The sequence below is a fragment of the Macaca mulatta genome, chromosome 20 (assembly GCF_049350105.2).
Source record: "Macaca mulatta isolate MMU2019108-1 chromosome 20, T2T-MMU8v2.0, whole genome shotgun sequence".
NCBI lineage: Eukaryota > Metazoa > Chordata > Mammalia > Primates > Cercopithecidae > Macaca > Macaca mulatta.
In genome coordinates this window covers 25,649,825-25,677,559 of record NC_133425.1, presented here as the reverse complement: position 1 = coordinate 25,677,559, position 27,735 = coordinate 25,649,825, and the positions used below count along the sequence as shown (strand labels likewise).

At 42.9% G+C, this 27,735-nt stretch overlaps 1 protein-coding gene across 1 annotated transcript in view; it reads right to left on the bottom strand.

Annotated features, from left to right (window-relative positions):
* Positions 1 to 624: 624 nt before the first annotated feature.
* The window catches only part of HS3ST4 (heparan sulfate-glucosamine 3-sulfotransferase 4), a 441,443-nt gene continuing 414,332 nt past the window's right edge, over positions 625 to 27,735 (bottom strand). The window contains exon 2 of the mRNA XM_028841288.2: positions 625 to 2,687. Coding sequence (XP_028697121.1) covers positions 2,051 to 2,687 — 637 coding nt within the window. The 3' untranslated portion in view covers positions 625 to 2,050. The remainder of the gene's footprint in view (positions 2,688 to 27,735) is intronic.

Genomic DNA, 27,735 nt, shown 5'->3' with positions numbered 1-27,735 from the left:
TTTTCCTCCAGTTGCTCTCAGTTCCAGCTTCCCTAAGAATATTTGTGAAAGGATGAATTCCTGAGCCTCGCCTTAGAGTTTCTGATTCATGAACAGATCTGAAACAGAGCTCAGGAAGCTGTAAGCTTGAACAAACTCCATGGCTGACTCTGATGGGTAGGGAGGACTGAAACTCACTCACGCCTTGCTCTGCTTATGAAACCAAACCCCACATGAGTCCCACAGTTTGCCCTTCTAAAAATGAGTGCGTTTTCTTCCTTCAAATGTGTATGTATGCATTTTGATCTGTTTCTTCTTTTGCATTGATAGTGCAGGTATATGGGTTGCCTTCAGCTCAATAACTGCTTTATTATCTGGAAAAATGATTTGTAAGGCTGTTTATGAATCTGGCGTATCAGTCCATTCCTTGCTGGGATTGGTTAAGATAGGAAAAGCTGCACTCCTTTTAGGACCCACCTGCTTTGTACTATTGCAAGATTTATTGTGCTCTGCAGACAGAACCTTCTGAACATTCTTGACTCTGGGACTTTCCGGCCGTCTCAGAGAGAGGATGCTCCCGGCATTCCAGGGGAGGGGGGAAGATGGAGATGATCAACACAAACACAGCATCAAAACCCATTAATCAGGTTGCATTAAGCTTTATAATAACACAGTTTTCATTTAGCGGGAGAAATGACAGTTTAATAACAGCTGAACAGATTTAACTCCCCCCACTCATATAAATTTCCAGTTTTACTAGAACAATTCCCGGTTTTGGAGACCTGTGAACAAGTGCTTTATGTCAAATGATGCATTTTAATTGAATCAAACTGATGGGAAGGGACACTTCATTCAGCAGCCCTTGATGGGGATGTCTGCAGACAGTCCTTGCTCACCCCAACCCCCATAAACTGGATCTGATGAATGGAGTCAGCTTTCTTGCCACTACCCCACTCTCTGCCATCTCTAAATAGAGAAAATGAAGCCCGAGGTGGTGGTGGTGGGGCAAACTGGAAGAATGATGACTGCTCCTCTCCCCATTACATGGCTAAGGATTACTCCTAATAACAGACTTGTCAACTTTCTGGTCTTTGCCCTTCTGGGGACCTAGGGGACAGAGTTCACCCCCAAAAACATGCCTCAGAACCATAGTGCTTGGGAGAGATGGGCTTCAGGTAAGGCAACCTCCCACCAAGAGGACAGGATTTCTTCTTTTACCCCCAGATATGGCCACTCATCTCTGCCAGCCTCAGAGCTCTGACCTCAGTTACAATTACTTTACTCTTAGAGCAGCCCTGTGGCCCTGATCTGAACACAAGAGCATACGCTAAGCTTCTCCACAACCCAGGATACTCATGAAGAGCGAGACCCAACCCCATTTAGAGGGCTCTTGGAAAGAAGGCTTTGAGGGGTGTCAGCTTTTATTTTCCTTCGCGCGCGCGCGTGTGTGTGTGTGTGTGTGTTTGGTGAGGAATGTGCATGCCTCTGCCTTCATGATGTGGGGAGGGAGGAAGTCAGGGGTTGTGGAATGAGGCCTTTAAAGAGAAGACTACAAACACCTTAGAGGGAGGACCTTGCTCCCTAGGAGTCCTGGAGCACTCAGCCACAAAGTGCACTCTGGAGAGAAGCCCAAGCAGAGGTGTAGACAGAGTGCCCGTGACAGATACAGGGCTAGAACCCTGGCTCCCCAAGCTAAAGTGAGAACCCCCATAAAGCAGACCCTTTTTGTCACTCACATATACATTAATAGCACTGTCTCTGACATTGACAGCTATTTATCCTCTGTCTTCAGGCTATACTAACTAGCAGAAGATAAGAATGAACAGTGGGTTCTGGTGGCCATCTGGTCAACCAGATGCTGCTGCCCAGATGGGCCTGGTTCCTCCATGGGGATGCCGTGGGATCCACCTGTTTGCCTAAGCTAACAGCACTGGAGGCAATCCTGGCTGCATGAAGGAGGAGGAGATCTACTTGGCACTCCAGCAAGTGAAGCTGCAGAAGCTGCGGTATTCAAGGACTCAGGCAAGGAGCCTCCTTAGCTATTGACTAGCCTTCTTCTGCCTCTCTAGCCTCATTTATCACCCTCTTCCTGTTCCCACTGAAAATCTTGGCCAGTCATTTGGTAAAACATCATGTTGAAGGGTTTGTAGAATTTCCTCAGTCTGTGGATGACATCTGGGTCGATGCGAGGATGAGTCCGACCTTTGCTCTTGCCTAAGCACCTCGGGGCACTGCTGTCTTCCGGCTTCTTTAGGCAAGGGAACCCCTTGGTTTTGTTGAAATAGAAATGCTTCTCAGTCACAACACGTTTGAGGCCTAGAAAATCCTGTACTTTGGCCATTTCCCCGGCGGGGTCCACAATAAGCCGCTCACCACTGACAAAGAGGATCTGGGAGAGGGGGAAATACTGGAGCCAGTTTTCCAGGTGCAGAGCATAGATCCCTATTCGAATGGCACTCCAGGAAGCATCGATCAGCCCGAGGGTCCGGTTTTTGAAGGCCAGCACCTCAAAGGTGGGGATCTCGGGTTTCTTTGACAGTGTCTGCGTGTAGTCAGAGATGGCCCTGGTCACAGGGTTTCTCACCACCACAATCAGTTTGATGTCCTTGGCCATGGAGTGAATGCGCTTGGGAGCCTCGTTTGTCACAAAGTAACTTGGAGTCTTCTCCATGGTTATTTGCCCATCCAAAGTCTTGGGCATCACATTTCTAGGAGAGGGAGGAAAAGGGAAGAGAATGGTTATTCCTATCCAGAAATATCTTAACTTCTTCCTAACCAGAAATATCTTACCTTCTTTGCACAAAATGTGTGATATAAACAACCTAGTTTGCAACCACCAAATAAAATTGATAAACACTTGGAAGTTCTTCTTACCTATATCTCCCGACTATAGTCTTATCTTGACTATGTATTATCAGAAAAGGCAACATAAGGCATATGCATTCTCTCCTGGGAACGTTATATCCCTTATATATCCCTAGGTTTAAATGGCTATTCTATCTCTTACCAGTTATGTTTAACCTAGATACACCCTTGATTTCTCTACATACTAGTTGTATAATCCCTGAAATGGAGATAATGATAGCACTGACTTCACACTGTAGTATAAGGATTAAGGGAGATAATGCTTAAAAAGCATTGAGCAATGAAGCTGGCATGTGTAAGAGCTCAATACATTAAATAAATTATTATTGTTGTAGTAGTTTTTAGAAAATCTTTGAGCTCAACAAGACCTCAAAGCTTATCTAGTCCAGGATTGGCAAACTACCTCCTGCCTCCTATTTTTGTATAACTCACAGATAAGAATGATTTGTAATCACTGAATTGTTGTTGAAACAAAAAAAAAACCAAAACGATAATAATAATATTTTGTGATGCATGAAAATTATATAGAAATCAAATTTCAATGTTTATAAATAAACATCCCTTGGTACACAGCCACACTCATTCATTTACGTATTCATCTAGGCTGCTTTTACCGTAAAACAGCAGAGCTGAGGAGGTAACACAGAGGCCATGTGGCCCAAAGAACCTGATGTATTTACTCCTTGTTCCTTTAAGAAAGAGTCTGCTGATCCCTGACTTGGTCCAAAGGCATTATTGTGCAAATGAGAAAACTGAAGCCTAGGGATGGGGAATAAACAGACAGGCTTTGTGACCTCAGCAAATTGAATTACATCTTTGAGCCTTATTATCTTCATTTGTAAAATCCTAAAACCTACCTCAAGTCCCAGCACTTTGGGAGGCTGAGGCAGGCAGATCACGAGGTCAGGAGTTCAAGACCAGCCCGGCCAAAATGCTGAAACTCCGTCACTACTAAAAATATAAATTTAGGCCCAGTGCGGTGGTTCACGCCTGTAATTCCAGCACTTTGGGAGGCCGAGGTGGGTGGATCACCTGAGGTCAGGAGTTCAAGAGCAGCCTGGCCAACATGGTGAAACCCCGTCTCTACTAAAAATATAAAAACTAGCTGGGCGTGGTGGCAGGCACTTGTAATCACAGCTACTCAGGAGGCTGAAGCAGGAGAATTGCTGGAACCTGGGAGGTGGAGAATGCAGTGAGCTGAGATGGAGCCATTGTACTCCAGATAACAGAGAGACTCTATCTCAAAAATAAAAAAAAAAAAAGAAATTAGCCAAGCGTGGTGGCACGTGCCTGTAGTCCCAGCCACTCAGGAGGCTGAGGCAGGAGAATCGCTTGAACCCAGGAGGCGGCGGTTGCAGTGAGCTGAAATGGCGCCACTGCACTCCAGCCTGGGTGACAAAGCGAGACTTCATCTAAAAATAAATAAAGAAGTAAATAAATAAATAAATAAATTCAATTGAGAATAAAACGACATATAAGATGAAATATCTAGCCTAGGTCTGGTTCATTTTATGGGATTTTATTCTTTCTTTGCTCTCAGAATTGGCCAGCGAGCCACTGACAGATCCCATAGCAGGGTCCGCATCTCTTGGTTCCCTTGCTAAGGCTGCTCCTCCACTCCCATTCCTCCATCCAAGTTTGCCTCCAGAGTAGCCTTATCTTATTTGGGAGTTCCAAGCTATTAATATTAAAGGGGTTTGATGCCATTTTCCCCTAATCTCAATGAGGCAGGCTTATCAATGATAAAATGAAGCTTAGAATGCCATTATACAGTCAATTTGCTATAGGCATATGTAGACCAAAGTTAATTGACGATAAACCTGTTCAATACCTGTCAGTACAGCAGACCATCTGCCACCATGTGCTCCATTAAATCTATTCACTTCCAGCCTTGCACCAAAGTGGTACATTGAGGATTACACAAGACCTCTTTGTTATGATGACATGCTTTTAAATGTCTTAGCTAATAAAACTTAATACAGACGAAGATCCCCTAGCTTCTCCTACCATAATTAAATTTATTTACTATCGCGCGTGTGGAGAAAGAATGACTTTTCTTTTATCTCTAATTCACATGCTCTGTCAATAATTAATTGCAACTCGGTTTTGAGCTTTCTCGGCAAGCACTTTTATGAGGCAAGAGGAATTTGCCTCGTAGAGAAATTCACAAAGAGCTGGATGTCGTTAGGGTGTAATGGTTGGGCAGCGTGGTGTTTTCAGATCAAAGCAATAGCCCTGGCCATAAACAACCATGCTCATCTTGGAGTGACATATTCTCCAAAGTAGTTTGAATGCCTTTGTGTGTGTCTGTTTGGTTCTCAACAGATCAATTTGTCTAATTTGGAGGAACAGGGCTAAGGAGTGCAGCCCCTGGGAATCAGATTTGCCTGAATTAAGAGTTCCGATTACCCATGCTACCTTGATGAAGTTATTTAACCCATTTTGAACCTTAATGTTTCATCAAAGAAAACAGGGTTAATAAAAGGCCATACCTCACAGGATTTTAACGAAGATTAAATGTCACAATGCAGGTAAATCACTTAGGATCGTGCCCTTTCAATGTTAGAATTTTTATAACTTAAGCCAGCTGGCCAAAATCAGGATTATTCTTACAGCAATTCTTACAGAAGGGCAAGGAAAAAAAAATACTGCATTTGACGAAATGGAAAAGGCTGAAAAACATGGGATCTAAGGAACTGATCTAGAAAAAAGTATACTCTAATTCATGCCAATATCATCAATTGCACTTCCAGGTCTGGAGGCTGGTGTGCAACAAGGGAGCTACCATTAGTTCAGCCTGAGTATAGGAAATATACTGACATCTTATTTTTATTTCAAGTGGAGAGATACATTCCCTTGTTTTATTAAGCAACTCATATCTGATTATAAAAATATTAGATAAATCTTGATGCAAAAACACATCACCTGATAATAGCTATTTTGACATGGCCTTTTCCAGATTTTAGTTCCTCTGATGTATTTTTGTGTGTTTATTTTGTTGCTTTTTTTTTTTTTTTTTTTTTTTAGTGTAGGAGCAGCTGCTTGACTTTTCTTTTCATCCATTCTTCACCTTTCCCTTCTTAGACCTCAACGTTTCTCTTTGCATTGAGTGCCATTCAAATTCATCTCCTTTACTTCAGCTGATTGACAACCTATCAAGATCTTTGTGGATCTTGAGTCTTTTATCTGAAGTGTCTGGGACAAAATGGTACCCAACGTATAAGCTGGTAGATTTAGGAGAGTAGATGTGTGCCTAGCTCACTGCTTGTTGCAAAAGGAAGTAAGAAAAGGCATTGCTGAAGGCTTTGGAGATGGTAGAGGGGAGCAGAGGACCCTAAATAGCTTTGACCATCATGCTACCCATGAATGTGAAAAGTATATACTTTAGGAGAGTTTCTGCATTTGGGGCACACATGGGGAGACTCTCATTGAGTCACGATTCAACCAATGTGGCATGAGTTATCCAGTTATTTTGTCAGTAAGAAGATAACCAGTAGTTGCTTAAAATCTGTGAAGGACAAAGCTCCCTTTCCTTAAACTGATTCTGAAACAGTTATAGTCATTCATTCATTCCATAAATGGTCACGTATGGGGAATGTAACAGTAAACAAAACCGATGCAGTCCCTTCCTCCACTAAGCTACCAGTGTAGCTCCTGCAGCTGATACATAAAGAGCTCTTTATAGCATCATACAATGAACTATTTAAATCAGCAGAGCAGGCATCATTATTACTCCAGTTTTACAGAGAAGGAAACAGGAGCAGAAGCTAAAGATTTGTTTCAAGGTCTCACTAAATGTGTATGTTGTTTCTAAGTTGAGTGGCTGAGCAAAAGTAATTCAACACCAGGATCGGTGCCTAATACCAGGCCCTGGCAAATAACAGGTTCTCAGTGCCTATCTGTTGAGTGAATAGATGGGTGAATGACAAGCCATTAATCTCCACTCCTAAGTGTAGGCCAGTCCTAATATTAGGTTTTTGTTGTGATAGGTTTTGATGCCCCAATCTTCCTTTTCCCCACCTTCATCTCACCAGGGGTCTCACCTGGGCCTCCAATCCAGTAACTACTTCCAAACCATGCTGGTCTCCCCCTTCCTGTAAGATTAGAGGAGGCATCTCTCCTGTGGATAGGACCAAAACCCTTGCTAACCTAGGCTTTGGATCTTATTCCCTTCCAACCTTTCAGGCACTTTTGCTCTCCATTTCACTTCTCTCTTCTAGGTTTTAAGTAAGTTCATTTTAACTGCATCTGACACTGCAATATACTCATGTTTTCACATTTTGGTGTGCTTGAGGAACAGAAAGAAGACCAGTAATGCTGGAGGGGAGTGAGCAAAGGTAAAAAAGTCAGAAAATAGGCTCAGAGAGACGGACAGGGAATAGACCATGGAGGGCCTTGTGGGCCATGGAAAATGTACTAGAATTGTTTTCCTTATGTGATGAGAAGCCACGGAAGAATATCTCACAGAGGAGTATGATACAATTTACACTTAATTTTCTTTTTCTGGTAACGTTGCTGAGAAAAGATAGAAGTATGGCAGAGATAGAAGGAAAGTAACCTGCTAAGAGACCATTTTAGGAGAGAAAGAGAGAAAGGGTGGGGGTCTGGGTGTAGGTGGAGAGGGCAACACAGAAAGAAGTGCTCAGAATGGGAATCGATTTTAAAATAAGGCCAGCAGTCCTTAATGATGGGTGGGATGTATGTGCAAGAGAAAGAGAAGCATCACAGATGACACCAACATTGTTGGCCCGTGCCAGTGGCTACATGGTAGCACGGTTTACTGACGTGGACACTACTGGGAACAGGGCAGGTTTTAGGGGAAGATACCAAGCCTAATTTCAGACTTGTCATATGAGATATGTCCTACATACCCAGGTGGAGGGATTGAGTAATCATGTTGATGCAGGAGGCCGAAATCCAAGGGAGATCCCGATGAGAAGTGGACATCTATGTCATGTGCTCAAGTTCCACCTGCCAGGGAGTAGGGAGAAGAATGTGTGCCCTCTTTACCTTTGTTAGAAGAAGACGTGACTGTCCTTTGCCTATGCTGGGAGTGCTCTCAAAACTGAAAGGTGTTCAGATGCTAGGTATGCCAAAAAAATTTTGTTTTATTTCATTAAAAAGATGTTCATGAACTTCTTCTAATTCCCAGAGTCCTTGTTAACCATCTGCATTATAGAGCTTAGAATAATGTCATAATATGATTTTTTTCCCATGTCCTTCATGGCTAGTCTCAGTTCCTTGGGGACGTAGGCAAAGTTTTAATCACCTTTGTATCCCCAGTGCCAAACATAGTGTCTGACACATACTAGCGGCCCCATTACTATTTGTGGTTATTGGATGAAAGACAAATGACATTCCAATGAATACGCGGTCCCTGGAAGTCGGGAGAATTGAGGCAGTTTGCAGGACATGGCTTATCTAAGTAGGTGTTCCATGCATGGGGTTCAGCGTTTCTGAGTTTCCTCCCATCCCTGTCTGAAAGACCATGCACTTCAGCATGGACCATATGGTGAGAAAACACTGCATCTGGGCTTGGCACAGCTCGTTAACAGTATCTTGGGCGCTCAGAGCAACCGTGACATCAGCGTCAACACACAGTCCTGAAGCGCGAACCATTCTGCAAGATCACACATCTGCTCTCACAGCCCCAAATGTTTATGAGACACTCTCCAACTCACTCACCCTGTCCCCACTGCACTCTCCTGGTCCTTGCTAAGAACAGCCCAGTTTCTTTTTTTAAAGAGTTAGGGTCTCACTCTGTTGCCCAGGCCGGAAGGCATTGGTGCGATGATGACTCACTGCAACCTTGAATGCGTGGGGCACAGCCACTTTTGAACGCAGGTCAGCCTCTGGGGTCCTCAGAGGAAACAATAACAATAGCTAACATGCAGCCTGGACTGACACAGCTATTCACTGAGTGCTCACTCCATGCTATGTTCTGAGGCTGAGAGTTCAAACTCTGAAGCTAGACTGACGTCTCTAAGCATTTTCAGACAATGGACTCACCAGCCCAGCAGTTAAGATCAGAGACTCCAGGAGCTAGACTTACCAAGTTTGCATCCACTGATTAACTGTGTGATCCTGGGCAAATTACTTAACTTAAGTAATATGGGTCTATTTCATTATTTGAAAACCAGGCATCATACTAATAATACCCCTTCTCATGGGGAGTTTGAGAGGATCAAAGGAGTTGATATGTAGAAGAGTGATTCTCATATGGTAAGTTCTCAATGCAGTAGCAATTAATTTTTTTTTTTTTTTAGACGGAGTCTCACTCTGTCTGTCACCCAGGCTGGAGTACAGTGGCACAATCTCGGCTCACTGCAAGCTCTGCCTTCCAGGTTCACGCCATTCTCCTGCCTCAGCCTCCCGAGTAGCTGGGACTACAGGCGTCCACCACCACGCCCGGCTAATTTTCTTTGTATTTTTAGTAGAGATGGGGTTTCACTGTGTTAGCCAGGAATGTCTCAATCTCCTGACCTCGTGATCCGCCCGCTTCGGCCTCCCAAAGTGCTGAGATTACAGGTGTGAGCCACTGCACCCGGCCGCAGTAGCTATTAATTTTTAAAACAACTCTTAAAAGAAGGTTTTATTATAATCCCCACTTTAGGGATCAGGAAACTGAGATCCAGTGAGATGGATTAATTTACCCAAAGCCACAAGAGGTGGAGTCGCAATTCAATCCCAAGTCTGTCTGACACCATAGCCCAAGCTCTTGGCTACTGCCTGACAATGCTTAACCAAACAGCAAAACCTCAGCAAGGTTACATGACTAGACCAAGGTCACTTGTAGGTGGCAAAGTTGAATCTTAAAAGGAGACACATCGTATGTTGTGCAAAGCTGAGCTATCCCTGACTTGCCACTGGGAGTTACAGAAACCCAGACCAGAATCCCTAGAAATTCTTGCCAGATCAAGCTACATCATTCAATTTGTGATATCTCTCTCCAGGGCCTCCTCAATTGAAGCAAATGGATACTATCATGAATGTCGAGGGAGAAAGCAATCACCCGTATTAGATATAAAGTGTTCATTCTCTCTGGAAGGGTCAGGAGTGGAGCTTGCCTTTGGCTTGCCTGAATTACAGGTGTGTGGGCATCTTACATTTTCCCAAATGCATTATCCAGTGGAACAAATGGTGCATAAATTAGCAATATTTTCTGAGCCCTGCTGATGAACCCAAGAGGATGGTGGTTAGAGCAAGGGCATGGGGTGAAGCAGGGCCAGTTCCCCTGCACAGAAGAGAGAAACTCACTTAAAATTCAATGGAGCACCTGCTTACTTGCCAAGCACTGAGGAAGGCAATTTCACATATTATCCTAGTTAAGTCTCACAAGTACCATACAATTCACTTAGCCCATTGTAGAGATGCATAAACTTGGAGTCAGAAAGACAAAGAACCTTGTCCAGGGATGCAGAGCCGGGACCTTGCCCTGCCCAGTTATGCTGGAAAGTTCATTGTGTTTTTCAAACCAAAATTCATGAATTCTGAAAATCTGAAGGCAAAAAGTCAAACCATTTGGAGACCACATTCTTAAACAGAAACCCAAGAACAGGATCTGTACATATGGTCCTGAAGCTCTAGGGCTTTCAGTAAAATTGCAGCCAAGAAAGAAGGAATCCTGAGTTATAGTTATGACTTAATAGCTAACTTGCTGAATTAAGTAAAAACATGGACTTTCCCTTCCTGGACTTCCAATTTCTTTGCAACAAGAGGGTCAGGTTAATAGATAGTCCCTTGTTAATTCCACTGAGTATGTATTGGTGCTTATTACGTACCAACTGTGGGGTATATGTTGATAATAAAGCAGGTGTGGTCCCTGCCCTTCAATAGACTGTATGTTTTGGGAGGAAAGGTCTGTATATCCCATTTAGTAACATGATCTGTGGTTCAGATGGGATGTCTTTGCAGTCCCATCAAACAGAATGATATGTGCCAAATCTCAGTGGCATTGCCACATGCCTACAAGAGAGGAGACAGAAAGGAATGGACAGAGAAGAGGAAAGGAGGAAGAGGAGGAGCAAAGGATGAAGGAGACTGGAAGGGAAAATAAGGAGAAATAAAGATAAGAGGAAGAATGGGAGGAGAAGGGGAAAGAGGAGCTGGGCTTGGAAGATGCACAAATAATTCAAATACTGAGAGAAAATGAAGGATGCATCCCAGGTTTAAATAACACATGATCACACATTGGGAGAAATTTTCAAACTGAGGTCTCTAGCAATATTTGTTGTTTTAAAGTTTGTGCCAGGCAGGTACACGTGTTTTAGGATGAGAAGGTTTAGGTTTGTCAGAGACATTCATTCCACTGAGGTTGTAGCGGCAATAGCCCTACTGAAGCAGGCTGAGAAGGTAGATACTCATTATTCCCCATGGTATCAATGAATAATCTGAGGCTCAGAGAAGTTAAGTGTCTTGCCTAAGATCATATAGCTCGTATGTGGCAGAGTCAGGATCTGAAACCCAGCAGAACCAATGCTCCTTAACCCTATTCAATGTGTCAAAGGAGAGGAAGGCCCAGAACAGAAATAGAGGCAGGAGGAGGAGACAGAACAGTGACTTCAGGTGGAGAAATGAGGGTTTGTCAATATTCTTACTCTGGGAAAGAATCCCTCGTAACAACAGACATGAATTTTGTTTTATTTTGTTTTCTTTTGAGTAAGGGTCTCACTATGTTGCCCAGGCTGGTCTCAAACTTCTGGCTTCAAGCAATCCTCCTGCCTCGGCCTCCCAAAGTCCTGAGAGTACTGGCATGAGCCACAGTGACTGGAGCAGACATGAAAGTTTACCAGGTCTTAATGCATGGCAGCAGGGATGTGGTCCAGATCAAGGAGACAACGTTTAGGAATTTCCTGCTTAATGGCTTTGATTTTCCCAATGACAGAAGAGTAGGGTCGATTGCTGAGCTTAAGGACCTTGGGAGTGGGACTGAAAAGGGAACAGAATGTAGCTGGATGATATATTAACAATTTATGGATTATGAAGACCTATTGAGAAATTATCTTATGCTTGATTTTGCTTCCAGAGACTCATCTGGAAGACAGAGGACTCATCACCACCCCACCCACCACCACCACCACCATCACACACTCCCATTGCCAAAGAGGGCAGCTATTCCCTTATGAAAAGGTCTGGCTAATTTTTATCTCCAGGGAAGGCGAACATTCTCTATTTTGTGGACTAAAAAAGATGTTACAGCATCCTAGACAAACCCACTGAGAGGTCTTCATGTTTCAAAAATCTAGGTCTTACCCAGGGTTTCTTATCTTCAGCACAGTCAACATTCTGGGATGGATAATTCTTTGTAGTGGAGGCTGTCCTGTGAATTTTAAGATGGTCAGAAGCATCCCTGGTCTCTACTCGCCAGATGCCATGGCACCCACCAGTCATGACAACCACAGATGTCTGCAGACATTGCCACATCTCCCTTGGGGGTCCAAATGAGCCCCGGTTGAGAGCCATGAGTTTAACCGATCTAACCAAACTGCCCTGACTTGTCTACCCAAACCGCCTTGATTTTAATCTAGGCTGTGCCCTTCCTTACAGGTGGGGCTTTGGGCAAGTTACCTAGCCTGTCTGTGCCTAGATTTTCCCGTACATAAAATGGAATGATAATAATAATTGTAACACATATCTCAGAAGGTTGTTTTAAGAATGAAATGAGTTCATGTTTATTGCACAAAACATCATAAGTGCTGTATCAGTGTCTGCTATCATTATTATGGGTGTGGTTATACCACTGAGACAATCTGCAGGCTCCATGCCAGCTCCTGAAACAGCAAATATCTGAGATTGCTTAACACAGAGCTCTGGATATGGGAAAATTCCTTTGTGGATTTTTGTGTGGTTGAGCACTAGGCGTTAAGTTTTTGAAGACCTTCTGGCCAACATTGACTCAGAGAGTGTGCAGACATCTACAAAGTCAAGCCTCGTGTGACCAAGGGAAGATGAGGGACACTCTCTTATGGCCCTGGGTTGTGCCACAAGCGGTGACAGAGGCGAGTCTGAATAATGACTGGTAAAGGACTTCTGTTCAAAGTAACAACATGAGTTTCAAGCCAGGTTTAATTTGAGTTAGAACATAAGAACCTTTCTTGGAACCTAAGAGCTAAGGAGAAATTTATCTGTTCTACCAAAGATAATTAGCAACATGCACTGAGTATCTAGCTGAAGTTGGAAATTATAATTTGAACTGACAATGATCTACTCAGCGTACAGGGTCCAGGTGTACATTTAGAGGCGTGTGCCAGGCAGGTATAGCAGAATGACCGAGAGATAAGAAAACTGAAGATGCCTGTGAGTGCTCAAGCCTTGGGCCCTATTTCTGTCCCAGCCAGGTGATGAGTGTAGGAGTTTAGGAGGGAGTAGATGAACAGGAAGACAGTGAGGACTAAGGACATAGAAGGCTTGATGTAGACACTGGACATGAAGGCTTGACTGCCCCTCTGGGTATAATGTGAAGACAGAGCTGAATTATTTCCATGCTTTTCTTGATGATTCTACTAAGGCAGGGGTCCCCAACTGCTGGGCTGCAGATCAGTACTGGTCCGTAGCCTTTTAGGAATGGGGCTGCACAGTGGGAGGTTAGTGGTGGGCCAGTGAGCATGACCGCCTGAGCTCCACCTCCTGTCAGATCAGCAGCGTCATTAGATTCTCATAGGAACGTGAACCCTATTGTGAACTGCGCAAGCAAGGGATCTAGGTTGCACGCTCCTTATGAGAATCTAACTAATGCCTGATGATCTGAGGTGGAACAGTTTATCCTGAAACCATCCCCACTCCACCCCCATCTGTGGAAAAATTGTCTTCCACAAAACTGGCCCATGGTGCCAAAAAGTTTGGAGACCTCTGTGCTAAAGCAAAAACAATACTGATGAATTTCTGAAGACATCATCATAAACAAATAAGGTGAGAGAGCAGACTCTCAGAAGAGCTACCAACCAGAAAGAAGAAGAGAGAGAATATGAGAATAGATTCAACTTTGAGAACTATTTCAACAAATGATGTTCATGATGCTCTTCTGAGTACACCCAAGCATCATAAACTGCTTTTGGATGGACTTTATCTCAAAGGATCAGAAGTTAAGGACACTGCCTATGCCATGGGGCCAGTTCCTCTTACTTTGTGTCCAGAGACATAAGAAAAGACAAATAAAAATTAGAAAAGAGAAAGGCCCTTTTCAGGCCATTTCCACCTCTGTAGCAGGTTGGCTCATAGCTTTTCAAAGGTAGTTTTTACTCTCTCAAATGAGTATAAAGAGGACTTTGTAGTTCTTCATCAACTCTAATGGTGTTTCCACTCCCTCAATAGTCAAGAGCAGGTCACATGTAATAGAAGGTCCCCACATCTACGTTCTTGGGGCAGGCTCCAAAAAGAAACTGTCTTGGTGGATTCAGGACATGTGGCACTTTCTCTAGTGCTCAGAAGAGTGTGTAGGGGTCACAGGCATGTCTGAATACCTCATGAGAACATAGAATTCTATCACAGAGGGTTGAAAGCCTTCTATCCCATGCTCTTAACAGATTTCCATATTGTTCTCTTGTACTACATATGTTTTCCTTCATGGGATCTGAGCTTTGGAACCCACTTTACTTATCCAAGTAATTACAATTTTTAAAAAATTATTTTATATATCAGAACTATATACAATTGCTTATTAGTGTTTCTTAAAGGAAAACCAGTCATTATACTGAAATAAATCTTAGCTTAGAGAGAAAAAGAAAAAAAAGAAAACTACAGAAAAAAAACTCTTCGTTTGTTCATTAATTTAGCAACTACAGCATGGCAGGCACTCTGCTAGTATTAGAAGATAAAACAAAGAGCAAAACCTTGCCCTTAAAAAGTTTTTGGGCGTGGCACAGTGGCTCACGCCTGTCCTCTCAACACTTTGGGAGGCCGTGGCAGGTGGATCACCTGAGTTCAGGAGTTGGAGACCAGCCTGACTAACATGGAGAAACCCTAAACCCATCTCTACTAAAAATACAAAATTAGATGGGTGTGGTGGCACATGCCTATAATCCCAGCTACTCAGGAGGCTGAGGCAGGAGAATCACTTGAACCTGGGAGCTGGAGGTTGCAGCAAGCAGAGATTGTGCCATTGCACTCCAGCCTGGACAGCAAGAGCAAAAAATAAAATAAATAAATTAAAAAAAAGTCTCAAAACAAAAAAACAAGTTTTCATTTTCTAAAATAGTAAAGATGGTGGATATATTATCCACCATGGAATACTATTCAGACATAAGAAGGAACAAAATAATGTCTTTTGCAGCAACTTCAATGGAGCTGGAGGTCATTAATCTAAGTGAAGTAACTCAGGAATGGAAAAGCAAATATCGTATGTTCTCACTTATAAGTGGGAGCTAAGCTATGAAGGTGCAAAGGCATAAGAATGAATAATGGACTTTGGGGACTTTGGGGGAAGGCTTGGATAGGGGAGTGAGGGATAAAAGACTACATATTGAGTATAGCATACACTGCTCAAGTGGCAGGTGCACTAAAATCTCAGAAATCACCACTGAAGAGCTTAATCATGTACCCCAAAAACTATTGAAATAAAAAGTATCAAAAAAGAATTTTTCATTTTCTGAAATAGTACAAATTGCTTGAGAGGTCTCTCCTTATCTCCTAGGACTCACAGTGGTCAAAGACTTTCAGGGTGGGAATCACTGGCCAAGGGTTAACTGAATTCCAGAGCCCACAGACACCTCCTTTGGAGGCTGACCAGGTGCATCCTCATCTTGACAGAGGTGTGAGGCTAAGGAAGGGTTGAGTCTCTGGGTTCTGTCTCTGAACCATACTTGCTTTGAGCAACTCATTTTTGTCTTTGATCCTCAGTTTTGTCCTCTGTCAAAGGGGGATAATAACATCTCTTATTTATTCATAGGAAAAGATATCAGGCATCTTGGCGCGGAGAAAGTCTTGGTAACGCTCTCTCATGTTATCACTGCTAGCATAGTGGTGCACACTACGTATGTAGGTACCAACATCCCTGTCTGCTCCGTAGACAAAGGAGAAGAGCCCTGTTCAAATTCTTTTCTTTTCTTTTTTTTTTTCCTGAGATGGAGTCTCACGCTGTCACCCAGGCTGGAGTACAGTAGCGCGACCTCGGCTCACTGCAAACTCTGCCTCCCAGGTTCAAGCGATTCTCCTGCCTTAGTCTCCAGAGTAGCTGGGATTACAGGTGCCTGCCACCACGCCCAGCTAATTTTTGTATTTTTTTGTAGAGATAGGGTTTCACTGTGTTGGTCAGGCTGGTCTCGAACCCCTGACCTCAAGCGATCTGCTGCCTAGGCATCCCAGAGTGCTGGGATTTCAGACGTGAGCCCCAGCACCTGACCCTGTTCAAATTCTTAATCTACAAGACTATTACTGGTTGCATCATACATGTGCCTTTATGTAACTGATGGCTCTGATTGACAGAAATCCACCTCTCAAAAGGACATTGATGCAACCCAGTCACACAGCACCAAACAGCTTCAGTGCGGCATACATCCTAGTGAATTACTAGAAATCTCTTTCTCCTTACCACCTGAGGTGCCCAAGCATTTGGGAAACCTCAGTACTGGGCAGGGCTTGGTCATTCCACTGGGCCCATGCCTCAAACTGTAGGCATTCCTTTTATTTCTTTCTGTCATCCCTGACCTTTTGCAATGTGATCATTGGTTTTTAATACCAATATGACTGGTTTTAAAAATCTTTCATTGGTTTTTAATATCAATAGACCACCATATGATTAAATTAAACTCTTCTATATCATTTGATTTAGAAAGCACATATGGACAGAGAGTGACTATGAATTCAATAATCCCTTAAAATGCATTTGTGATTGAATCATCACTGAATCGACATGTTTGAAAGGTTGCCACGTGTGTGTGTGTCTGCGTGTGCATGCGTGTTGATATGTGATTTTTTTTTTTACTTAGTTTATACTCAATGTTTAGTATCCATAGGGATGTGGAGGTCTCTTGCAATAATTCTTAAGTCCACACGTCGGGTAGCATGGATCTAAAAGCTAAACCACTGCCTACCTACAACCTCAGCTTCCATCATTGTCCTTATCCTGGCAACTCTCCCTCTACGCCTTTCTCTTTTGTGATTGCATTGTCTCACTCCAGGGTTCTAAGACAACATTTTCCCTGATTGTGAATTAACAAGATTATGGAACAAATTTCACCTGCCCGTGACTGGGGGTCTCACCTGGTGTGTACTTTGCTGATACTTTATTCATAAACATTCACAGAGTGCCCCTCTGCAGAACCTCACGCACCAACATCTGTTAGCTATTTTGTTGTGTTTTCTTTCCTTGGTCTTAGCATTTTAAAGGGCAGGTGCAATAATTAAATGATGATTACTGAGGCCTCAGTGTGTCTGCACAGGCACTCGTGCTCACAGTTGAAAAGACAGTGACAACAGAGGGCTCCCCTTGGGAAGCCTGTGCTCCAGATCTTTCCACCTCACACTCCACTCTGAGCTGTGTGCCAGCTCACCACTGCCTCGGGGATGCTGCCAGCCTGCCCTCCTTCTCATCTGCATCCTGCTGCTGATCCAAGCCCTGTTTGCTTTTGCTGAGTCTTATTCTGTCACCCTTCTGTGTGTCTGAGTCCTGCAGCCTCGAACAGCAAGGACCATCACAATTCTGAGCCTAAGAGCAATAAAGACACTACTCTTTAACAAGGTGACTGCCAATCTGCCAGGTTTCCATTCAGGTCTTGCCTTTTCCTGCACCACCCTTTGCTTTGTTCCACCTGCCTTTCAAGACACTACCATATTCTCCTGATGGAAGCTCCACTAGACGCATGCCCAGAGCATCGTTTATTGACTGCTTGTAGCTGTGCCTCCTAAACTCCGCCTTTTACCTACTTGGCTGAAGATCTCTAGAACTGCCACAGCTGACTCAGTCGCTGTCTGTCCTTGGGATGCTGGCTCTGCCATCCTCTCTCTAAATAACTTTGGAAAACCTCCTTAACCACCTCAAGCCTCAGTTTCCTCATCATATACAATTCCCATTTTATGCAATGATTTTACACCATTCCAGTCACGAGCAAGATCCGTCTCAGAGCATGTTTTATCAGGATCAAAAGGGTTAGTGCTTAGGATGCACTTAGCAGGGTGCCTGAAAGGAATTAACTGTTCAGTACGAGTGTTAATTATTGTTGTTATTACATAGGAAGACCATTTCTTCATTGTGTATTCTCAGAGAATGTCATCTTAGGACCTGTGCTGATGGTGAGGTCATTTCATTTTTAGCCCATGTGCATCCTTAAAATGAACTTTCCTATTTATAAATAATTTGTACGTGTTTCTTCCTTGTGATCCAAGAGATCTGGTCAGCAAGACAGACAATGTTCAGTCAAAGCACCTGAGATTTTATTGGTGAAAGCGTTGCTGGGGTCAATCATGCCTGGCTGCAAAAACTTGTAAAATAAGTCAGTCAACACGGAAACATTCATCCATATGCATGACAGGTGTCAGTGTTCCTGTGAAGAGCAAGTGTGTTCTGCCGCACTGCCATGCACCAGTTCTAGAGTTTTGTTGCAATTGAAATTTAGTGTTGAAGGGAACTTGTACTTTCTGCTGAGTAAATTCAGCCAGGAGCCCCCTTTCCTCTACATTTGGCTAAGGTAGAAGAAGAATGACCTTTCTACAGAGTGCCCAGGCTAGAGCCTTCTACGTTGTCCTTGAACTGTTTCCTTCAGATACTTGCATCCCCAAATCAAGAGCTTCAGCTTTAATGATGTAAAATATAATCATAAATTAATTAGTACATCCTACTGTGCCTGAATTTAGACCTGGCTTTCACAGCTTGGGGTGCATGAAATACTAAACAGATTTTTAAACCAATCAGTCTGATCATACAACAGATGGAGGAATGATGGATAGACATAAAAGGAGAGATGCATACACCTTGTGAGGTATTCACATGCATACACACTCTGCTATAAAGATTCTTATATTATCAGGCACTCATGCACACTAATTCTCTGTAGAGTGTCTGTCACACACATACACACACACACACATGCGTACACACACACACACATGCGTACACACACACACACACACACTTCCTTCAGCTTTTCCCATAATTGGCTCCTTCTCTTATTCAGGTCTCAGTGCAAACGTCACCTCCTCAGCTAGCAATCCTCCACCCCAAGAACCCCACCTAAAAACGTTCTCCTTCACATCAGCCTTTTCTGATCACTTCCTATGGCTCGTTGTTATCTGAAATTATCTTGTTCATATGTTCATTGCCTTGCGTAGAGTCCATCTGTCTCCTAAAGAATGCAAGCTCCTAAGAAGGAAGATGATTTTGCACTTTTATATAGTTTGTGTGCTCTCAGCATGTCACATAGTGCCTGGCGTCAAGTAGACCTCGATAAATACTTGTTGAATGACGGAAGAAATAATGAAAAGAAGAGAAGGAGAAGGAAAGGAGGGAGAAGAAAAAGATAGGTGAAAGAAAAATGTGCCCAAATTGAGGCAGATAATTATACCCAATAGATCTCCTAACACACCACACATTGCAGCATCCCCTCCCCTCCCCCAGCCGCCAGGTCGTGCCCACTCCAGGCTCCCTAACCTCAGGAGAGGGCACCCCCATCCACTCAATTGCTCAGCCTAAAACCCAGGAATCAGCACTGATTCCTTTTTTCCTTACGCACCCTGCGGCACATCCAGTAAGTGCATCTAGTCAGCCTGTCTGCTGCCTCTATTTCTAAAACACATTCTAAATTTAACTTCTTCTTTGCATCACTCCATCATTCCTCTGCCACTTTGCTATCTACAGCACTGCTTTCTCCAGCCTCGACTACTCTAATGGCCCATCTCTCCCTGTCTTGTTCCTCTAAATGCCATTACCCACACTGAGCAAGAGTGAGTTTTCAAAAGCCCACGCTAGCTGAGAGGGAGGCAGGAAATGCATAGTGGCTGAGATCCTGGACTTTTAGTGTCGGATGCTTGGGCTTAGATACTAATTCTGCTATTTGCAGTGTATGCGATCCGGGATATTATTTAACCTCCCTGTGCTTTTAGTTTTTTAAATCAAAAATTAATAGTTTCATGATAAGAATAATGTTTCATTGATACTATTATTGTGAGGATTGAGTAAGCCAATATAGATAAAGACCCTATAATAAAACTACCTCAGCATTAGTTGTTGTTATTATTGCTATTATTACATCACTCCTGTGCTGAAATCCTTTCAAAAATGTCTCATCGTGTTCCAAAAACTAAGTCCCTTCTCATGGACTACAAGCCCTATATGGTGTGTTCTCCAACCTCATATCCCATTTCAACAGAGTCCCAGCAACACCGACCTTCTCTGTGTCCCCAAACACTCCACATTCCTTTCCCTGCAGGGAGCTGGCATTTGATATTTCCTTATGCTGGAGTGATCTTTCCCCAGATCTTTGTACAGCTGGCTCCTCCTTGTCATTCAGCTCTTATATTAAATGTCTGGACCTGTGCTGTCCAATATGGAAGGAACTAGCCACAAGTAGCTATTAAATTTAAATTAACTAAAATTTACTAAAATTAAGAATTCAATGTCTCTGTTACACGAGCTGCATTTCAAGTGCTCAACAGCTACAAATGGCTAGTGGCTGCTGTCTTGGAGGTGCAGATATAGGATATTTTCATCATCACAGAAAGTCCTATTAGATGATGCTGATTTGGCCCATCCCTGCGGTTTTTGTGACCTCTATACGCAACCTAAAAGTCCTCTCTAGGCCAGGTGTCGTGGCTCAACCCCTGTAATCCCAGCACTTTGAACTTTGGCAGACTGAGGCAGAAGGATTGCTTGAACCCATTGCTTGAACCCAGGAATTCAAGACCAGCCTGGGCAACATGGCAAGATCTCATCTCTACAAAAATTTTAAAAATTAGCCAAGTGTGATGGTGCACACCTGTGGTCCCAGCCACTCAGGAGGCTAAGGTGGGAGGATTGTTTGAGGCCAGAAGTTGGAGGCTGCGGTGAGCCATGATCACACCACTGCACTCCAGGGTGGGCAACAGAGTGAGACCCTGTCTTTAAAATAGATCATCTCTAAGAGAGACTTTCTGTGACCATTCTACCAAAAACAGCCTCTGACCCATCGCTCTTTCCCATTGTTCTGCTTTATCTTCTTCAGCACACTTTGTGGCACTGGTCAGGATCTGGAATTATCTAATTTACTAGTTGGTTCACATTACTGCTGGCACCTCCCCACCTGAAATCAAGCACCATAATGGCAGATGTTGCCTTGTTCACTGCTGTATCGATATTACCTACAATAGAGCATGGTACATCATAGGTGCTTAATAAATGAACAAATAAATGATTAATAAATGGCTCCTTCTGGATATGCAGCTTCACATTTTCACATGTATACACACTCACTTTGTATACCCAAAGAGGCCACCAGCAGATGGGTGTGCTAAGCAGGGCTTGGGCTCCGGTAGGCCTCCATCTCATTGCTACCAGGTATTGACAAGGCAGTAAAGGCTGAGGCTGACCTGCTGAAGATGCTTCTGCATACTCTTAGCCCTGGCCGGAGCAGCAGACACAGCATTTAGTTGGATATGGAGCGACTTCAGCCATGAAATGCAGATATAACATGGAATAGCCTGTCTCCAGTCTCTGGGAAGGCAAAGCAGAGGAAGAGTTGGGGCTTGCATTTTAACTGAAAGTCAATTTCAGAGTTCATGCTAGAAGGCAAGTTACAAATCAGGGATAATCTCAAAGACCAGGAACAAGAATGGGAGGTGAGTAGGGTTCAGCCTGTCTCTTCCTCAAAGTCAGCCACCTTGTTGGAGACTCTATTCTCTAGGGAAAAAAGAAGTTGAATGTGCTGGTTCATTTATGGTTGTAGGGCTTGCTGCCTGTATCTTTAACAATCCTTCTATCTGCAATTCTGCTGCAAATGGATCGATGGCCTGAAGTCACCACAACTCTGGAGGCACATTCGAATTCCCTAGTCCCCACAGGGAGGATTCTAACTCAATATGTCTGTGATGGTCCCTGGTCATTGGTATTTTTAAAAAAGCTCTCCAGGGGATTTTAGTGTGCAGCCAGGATTTAGAAAGATATCACTAAGCCAAATTTCTCAAAAGACAAGAAGATATCCTGTTACAGTTGAATATACTTTATCCAAAATGCTTGGGACCAGAAGTGTTTCCGATTTGGGATTTTTTTCAGATTCTGGAATATTTGCATTATACTGGTTGAGCATCCCAAACCTCCAAAATCCCAAATCTGAAATGTTTTAATGAGCATTTCCTTTGAACATCACATTGATGCTTTAAAAGTTTCAGACTATGGAGCATTACAGATTTTGAATTTTTGGATTTGGGATACTTACACTGTAGTTTGTGAGTAAATAGATGGATGAATGGATGAGCAGATAAGTAAATAAATATGTCAATAAACAACAAATAATAAACAAATGTCAATGAACAAATGATTAGCATATCCTGATATCACTGAATATATATCTCAATCTCTGATGACGCTTATCATTATCAGACACTACATATATTCTTGCTATCGTGGACTCAATATTTTTCTTTAAATTTATTTTTCTTATTTGGTTAAAAAAATCTATTAAAATAGAAACTGTATATCACTAAATTGAATGAGAAAATAATTATAATTGTCATTGTAGACTCTAATGTGGTTCCCCACTTCCTGGTACTATGTCCTTGCATAACCTTCTCCCCTTGAGTGTGGGTGTGAGCAGAGACTTGCTTTGAATCAACAGAACTTGGCAATGGGAATCTGATATAATTTCACCATTTGTAACACAAAATTGTAACTTCCATCTTGCTAGCAGACTTTCTCTACTGGCTCTCTTTCTTCTGCTGGCTTTGATGAAGAAAGTCACCCTATAGAGAGGTTCACTCGTCAAGGAACTGAGGGCAGATGTCTCTGGCCAACAGCCGGAAAGAAGCAGAGGTCCTTAGTCAATAACCCAAATGAAACTGAATCCTGCCAACAACCACACACATTTGCAAGAGGATCTTTTCCCATTCGAGCTTCAGATGAGATGCCGGTCCTGGCCAACACCTTGATTGGATCCTTGTAAGAGACCCTGAAGCAGAGGGACCATAGAAAGTATGAAATCATAAATGTGTTTTAAGCCCTTATGTTTGTTATGCAGCTATAGGGAATCACTACAATTGCCACAAATAGAAGGTAACTATAAAAGAAAGGAATGAGAATACTGTTGCCTGCCTTAGATGCTGGAATCAGAGTAGCATGTGATCTTGCCCTGGCAAGGTAAGATTCTGCTTTGGCTGAAAGATCACAGGAAGCAGGGCAGTGGCCCCAGATGATCTTGGTGCTCATCGTCTGCCTGGACTTACTCTGCCAAGTCTACAGAATGTTTTGTCCCATTCCAGAGCTCAGCATATACTTTATACGCTGCCTTTGAGGCACAGGCTCCTTCTCCCTCATCAGCCTCTCTGGGTATCTTCTCAGTAAGCCTCAAACTTGTGCCCCTTGAGTGAGACTAGATATGCTACCTGGATTCCAGGTGAATAAAATATTTCTTTTTCTACATCCAAATGGATGGCTTCATGCATAGAATAACACGTACCATTGGCTTTTCTCTAAACAGGTGTTTCCCGCCCTTCCAGACCTCTCCATCAGCCATCAGAAAAGCTGTGTCCCTAACTGTCCATTGTCATTAATTTCAAAGCTGAGCACTCCTCCACAGAGCCCTGCATTGGAGTTAAAGTCTTCATTGCAAACCAATTCCCTATATCTCTATGTTACCTGAAGGAAAAACCTACTCTCGCATTTTGGTGAGTATCTTTCTGAAACATATTCATATGTGTTTATACATGTACATGTGTTTAGACATACATGTTTATACATGTCACATATGCTTATACACACATATGAATATATATATATCGTCATAGAAATTATATAGAATACATAATAGTGTTTTGGGTGAGTGCCTGTGTATGTGTGGGAGTATGTTGACACAAATAATATCATACTTTATGTAGTATTCTAAAATTTGGATTTCTACTCAACAATATTTCTTGAGATCTTTCCATATCAGGGTACATATCATTTGTAAAATGAATGTTTTATTGCATATGCAAACCATTGCCATTTATAGTTAGCCATTCTCCTAGACAGAGTCCTTTAGTTTCCAATTTTGCATTATGACAAATAAGACCAAAGTGAGTGACTTTGTACATGTCTTTCTATGCGCTTTCTTGAGTGTTTCCCTAATATAGCCATAAAGAGGTTGAATTGCTGGGTCATGGGGTGTGTGTATTAAAGGTTTTCATAGATGCTGGCAAATCACCCTCTATGCTGTTATACCAAAATTATGTTCCCACTCACCATGCATGACAGTACCACATCCCTTCACCAGCTCTTAATGGTACTGAACTTCTTTATTTCTACCAGTCTAGTGACTGACACTCTTCCTTCAGGACTCAGCTCAAATGACCTGCGTTCTCCAATTGATAGGACACCTCCCTACTCTGCTCCCTGCTGCAGGGGCCTTACATTCTGCTTCCACTATTGACCCATCACACCATATGGCACATATGCATTTTTCTTCCTTCCCTGCTAGGGTGCGAGCTCTGTGGGAAAAAGTCAAAATAGACTCCTGGGAAAAGTCTGCATGGTTGGACCCAATTAACCCCCTGCCTTTTCCAGATGCTATAACATGTCTTTGCAGAGAATTCTTGTGTCCCTGGCAGCACTAGGAGTAAGTAGAGTTTCATGCCAGCTTTGGGTATTGAAAAATATTAATGTGGAAATAATTACATGCTGAAATCAATGTGGTTTGGTGCAACTGAGCAGAAATATGATAGGGAAAAAAACCACAAGGAAGGGACTGCTGGTCACATAAATATTAGCTAGGCCCTGTGGACCCCTGGGTTTCAGCTCCTCAGCAAGGAGCCAGGTATGTTCCAGCTACAGTCCTGCCACTTGCCCCACACCGTCTGCATCTGAGCCTCTTGGAACTTCTTGTCGTCTTTTGGATATACCAGAATTTGTCATATCTTGCATTTTGCACATGACTTTCCCAGTTCTTGAAATGACCTTCCCTTCCCCACCACTGAGTCAACCAAACCTTGTTCACAGCATGCCCAATCTAAAGGTCTCCTCTGCACAGCTTCCCTGGAATACATACATATATACCTATACATTACACATGCACATATGTATGCCCACATATGCACACATATATACAAACATGAACATGAAACCCTGACCCAAACCCAAACTAAAAATTACTACTACCATTGCATCTATCTGCATGATGCTCCCCTTCATCTCAAATATCATCAGATGTCATTCCAGAGACATGGATGGGGTGTGGGGCAGGAGGAAGAGAAGGAGGAAGAGGAGGAGAGGGAAATGGAGAGCAAGTGTGTGAGTATTCTGAAAAATATCACACTGACAATTACATTCTTTGCCCAGACATTATTCTCATCATCTCTGCTAAATGGTTGACCAAAATCAGTCATATCACCCACTCACCCACATGAAACCAAGAAGGCTGAGAGCTTGAAACAGCTGGAGAATCAGCTAAAACATTGCTTTCCCGAATTTTGTGTTTATCTTTTTCTTTCATACACACACACACACACGTATCATATATTGTATTTCTTTTTTTTTGAGACAGAGTCTTACTCAGTTGCCCAGGCTGGAGTGCAGAGGCATGATCTCAGCTCACTGCAACCTCTGCCTCCAGGGGTTCAAGTGATTCTCTTGCCTCAGCTTCCCAAGTAGCTGAGATTACAGGTGCACGCCAACACGCCCAGCTAATTTTTTGTATTTTTAGTAGAGACAGGGTTTCACCATGTTGGCCAGGCTGGTCTCAAAAACTCCTATATGTTGTATTTCTAAACATATTGTTTAATTTTTTATTTGAAAAATGGCATAATGCTGTACTTAGTTTTTTGTAAATTTAAAAAATTTAAACAGAATCAATTCTTGTGTACTAATTCATTTTCACTGCTGCATTATAATCTATTGTGTGAATATGGCATTACTTATTCATTTTTCCTATGATAGACACTGGCATTACTTCTATATTTTTGCTTCGTGAACAAGGCTGCTATGTATATTTTTGTACATGCTTCCTGGCAATGAGTCTCTTTAGGGTATGTTCCAATTAATGGAAATACTCACCTTATAAGCTAACGCCACTTTGTTTTACAAAATCCTTGCAACAAGGTATACTCCTTCCACCTGTGCCTATGAGTTCACATTCATCTGACTCTTTGTGACTTAAAGTGTGTTTTTGCTTTAATTTGAACTTCCCTGAATTTAACAGATTTTTCCCCCTTTGTTTATTGGTAATTTGTGTTCCCTCATGGGTGAAATATCTGTATCATTTGCTCGTTTTACTTTCAAAATTTTTAAAATTTTTTTATTTGTAGGAGTTCTTTGTATATTCTGAGTAGTACTCCATTCTCTTTCATATAGATTGCAAATATCTTCTTCCAGTTTGTGGCTTAATTTATCATTTTCTTTGTCATCTTCAGATGGTCAGAAGTTTTAATGTTGATGTAGTCTAATTTACTATTTTTTATCTCATAGCTAGCAGTTCAGTTTTGTTTCTTGTTTAAGACCTCCTTCTGGCCAGGAACAGTAGCTTATGCCTTTAATTCCAGCACTTTGAGAAGCCAGTACAGGAGGATCACTTGAGGCTAGGAGTTTGAGAACAGCTTGGACAACAGAGCAAGACTCCATATCTACAAACATTTTTTAAACATTAGCCAGATGTGGTGGTATACGCCTGTAGTCTCAGCTACTCAGGAGGCTGAGGCAGGAGGAAGATCAAGTGGGAGGACCACTTAAGCCCAGGAGATCCAGGCTTCAATAAGCCATGATTGCACACCAGCACTCCAGCCTGGGGGACAGAGCAAGACCCTGTCTCAAAAAAAAATAAATAAATAAAAGGAAATCCTCCCCTACTTAACAAAAAAATACATCATACCCCAAATGCGTGCGTGCGCGTGCACACACACACACACACACACACACACCCTTACAAGCATTTAAACAGACTGAAATAAGTAAAGGGACAAACTATGTGGCTCTCTAGGGGAATCCTGTTCTAAAAAGAAACAGTGAAAAGATCCTGGGATAGGAGTGATTTTGGTGTTGCGCACGCAGACAAGAAGGAGGCCGGTGTATCTGGAGAGCATTAGAGAGGGAGACAGTGGCAGGAGAGATCAGAGAGGTAGTGCAAGACTAGATGATGAAACTTTATTCTGAGTGCCGTGAGGAGTCCTCAGTAGTTTCTGAGCACAGAACTGTCATGATCTGGCCGGGCGCGGTGGCTCAAGCCTGTAATCCCAGCACTTTGGGAGGCCGAGACGGGCGGATCACGAGGTCAGGACATCGAGACCATCCTGGCTAATATGGTGAAACCCCGTCTCTACTAAAAATACAAAAAACTAGCCGGGCGAGGTGGTGGGCGCCTGTAGTCCCAGCTACTCGGGAGGCTGAGGCAGGAGAATGGCGTAAACCCGGGAGGCGGAGCTTGCAGTGAGCTGAGATCCGGCCACTGCACTCCAGCCTGGGCGACAAAGCGAGACTCCGTCTCAAAAAAAAAAAAAAAAAAAAAAAAAAAAAAGAACTGTCATGATCTGAATCACAATTTCCAAGGCCCACTGTAACTGACGCACTGGGAACTGACTGCACAGGAAAACCCACAAGGAAGCAATTGCAGAAGTCCAAAGAGAGAACGATGAGAGTCGTGAAATGGGACGATTCTTGACATATTTGGAAGAAAGGGAGAATAGAATTTGGTGTGGATATAAGAAGAAGAGGGGTGTCAGGGTAACTCCAAGGTATCAGGCCTGAGAAACTGGAAGAATAAAGTATTTACCGGCTTGAAGGAAGACATTGAGAGAAGAAGATTTGGGCAT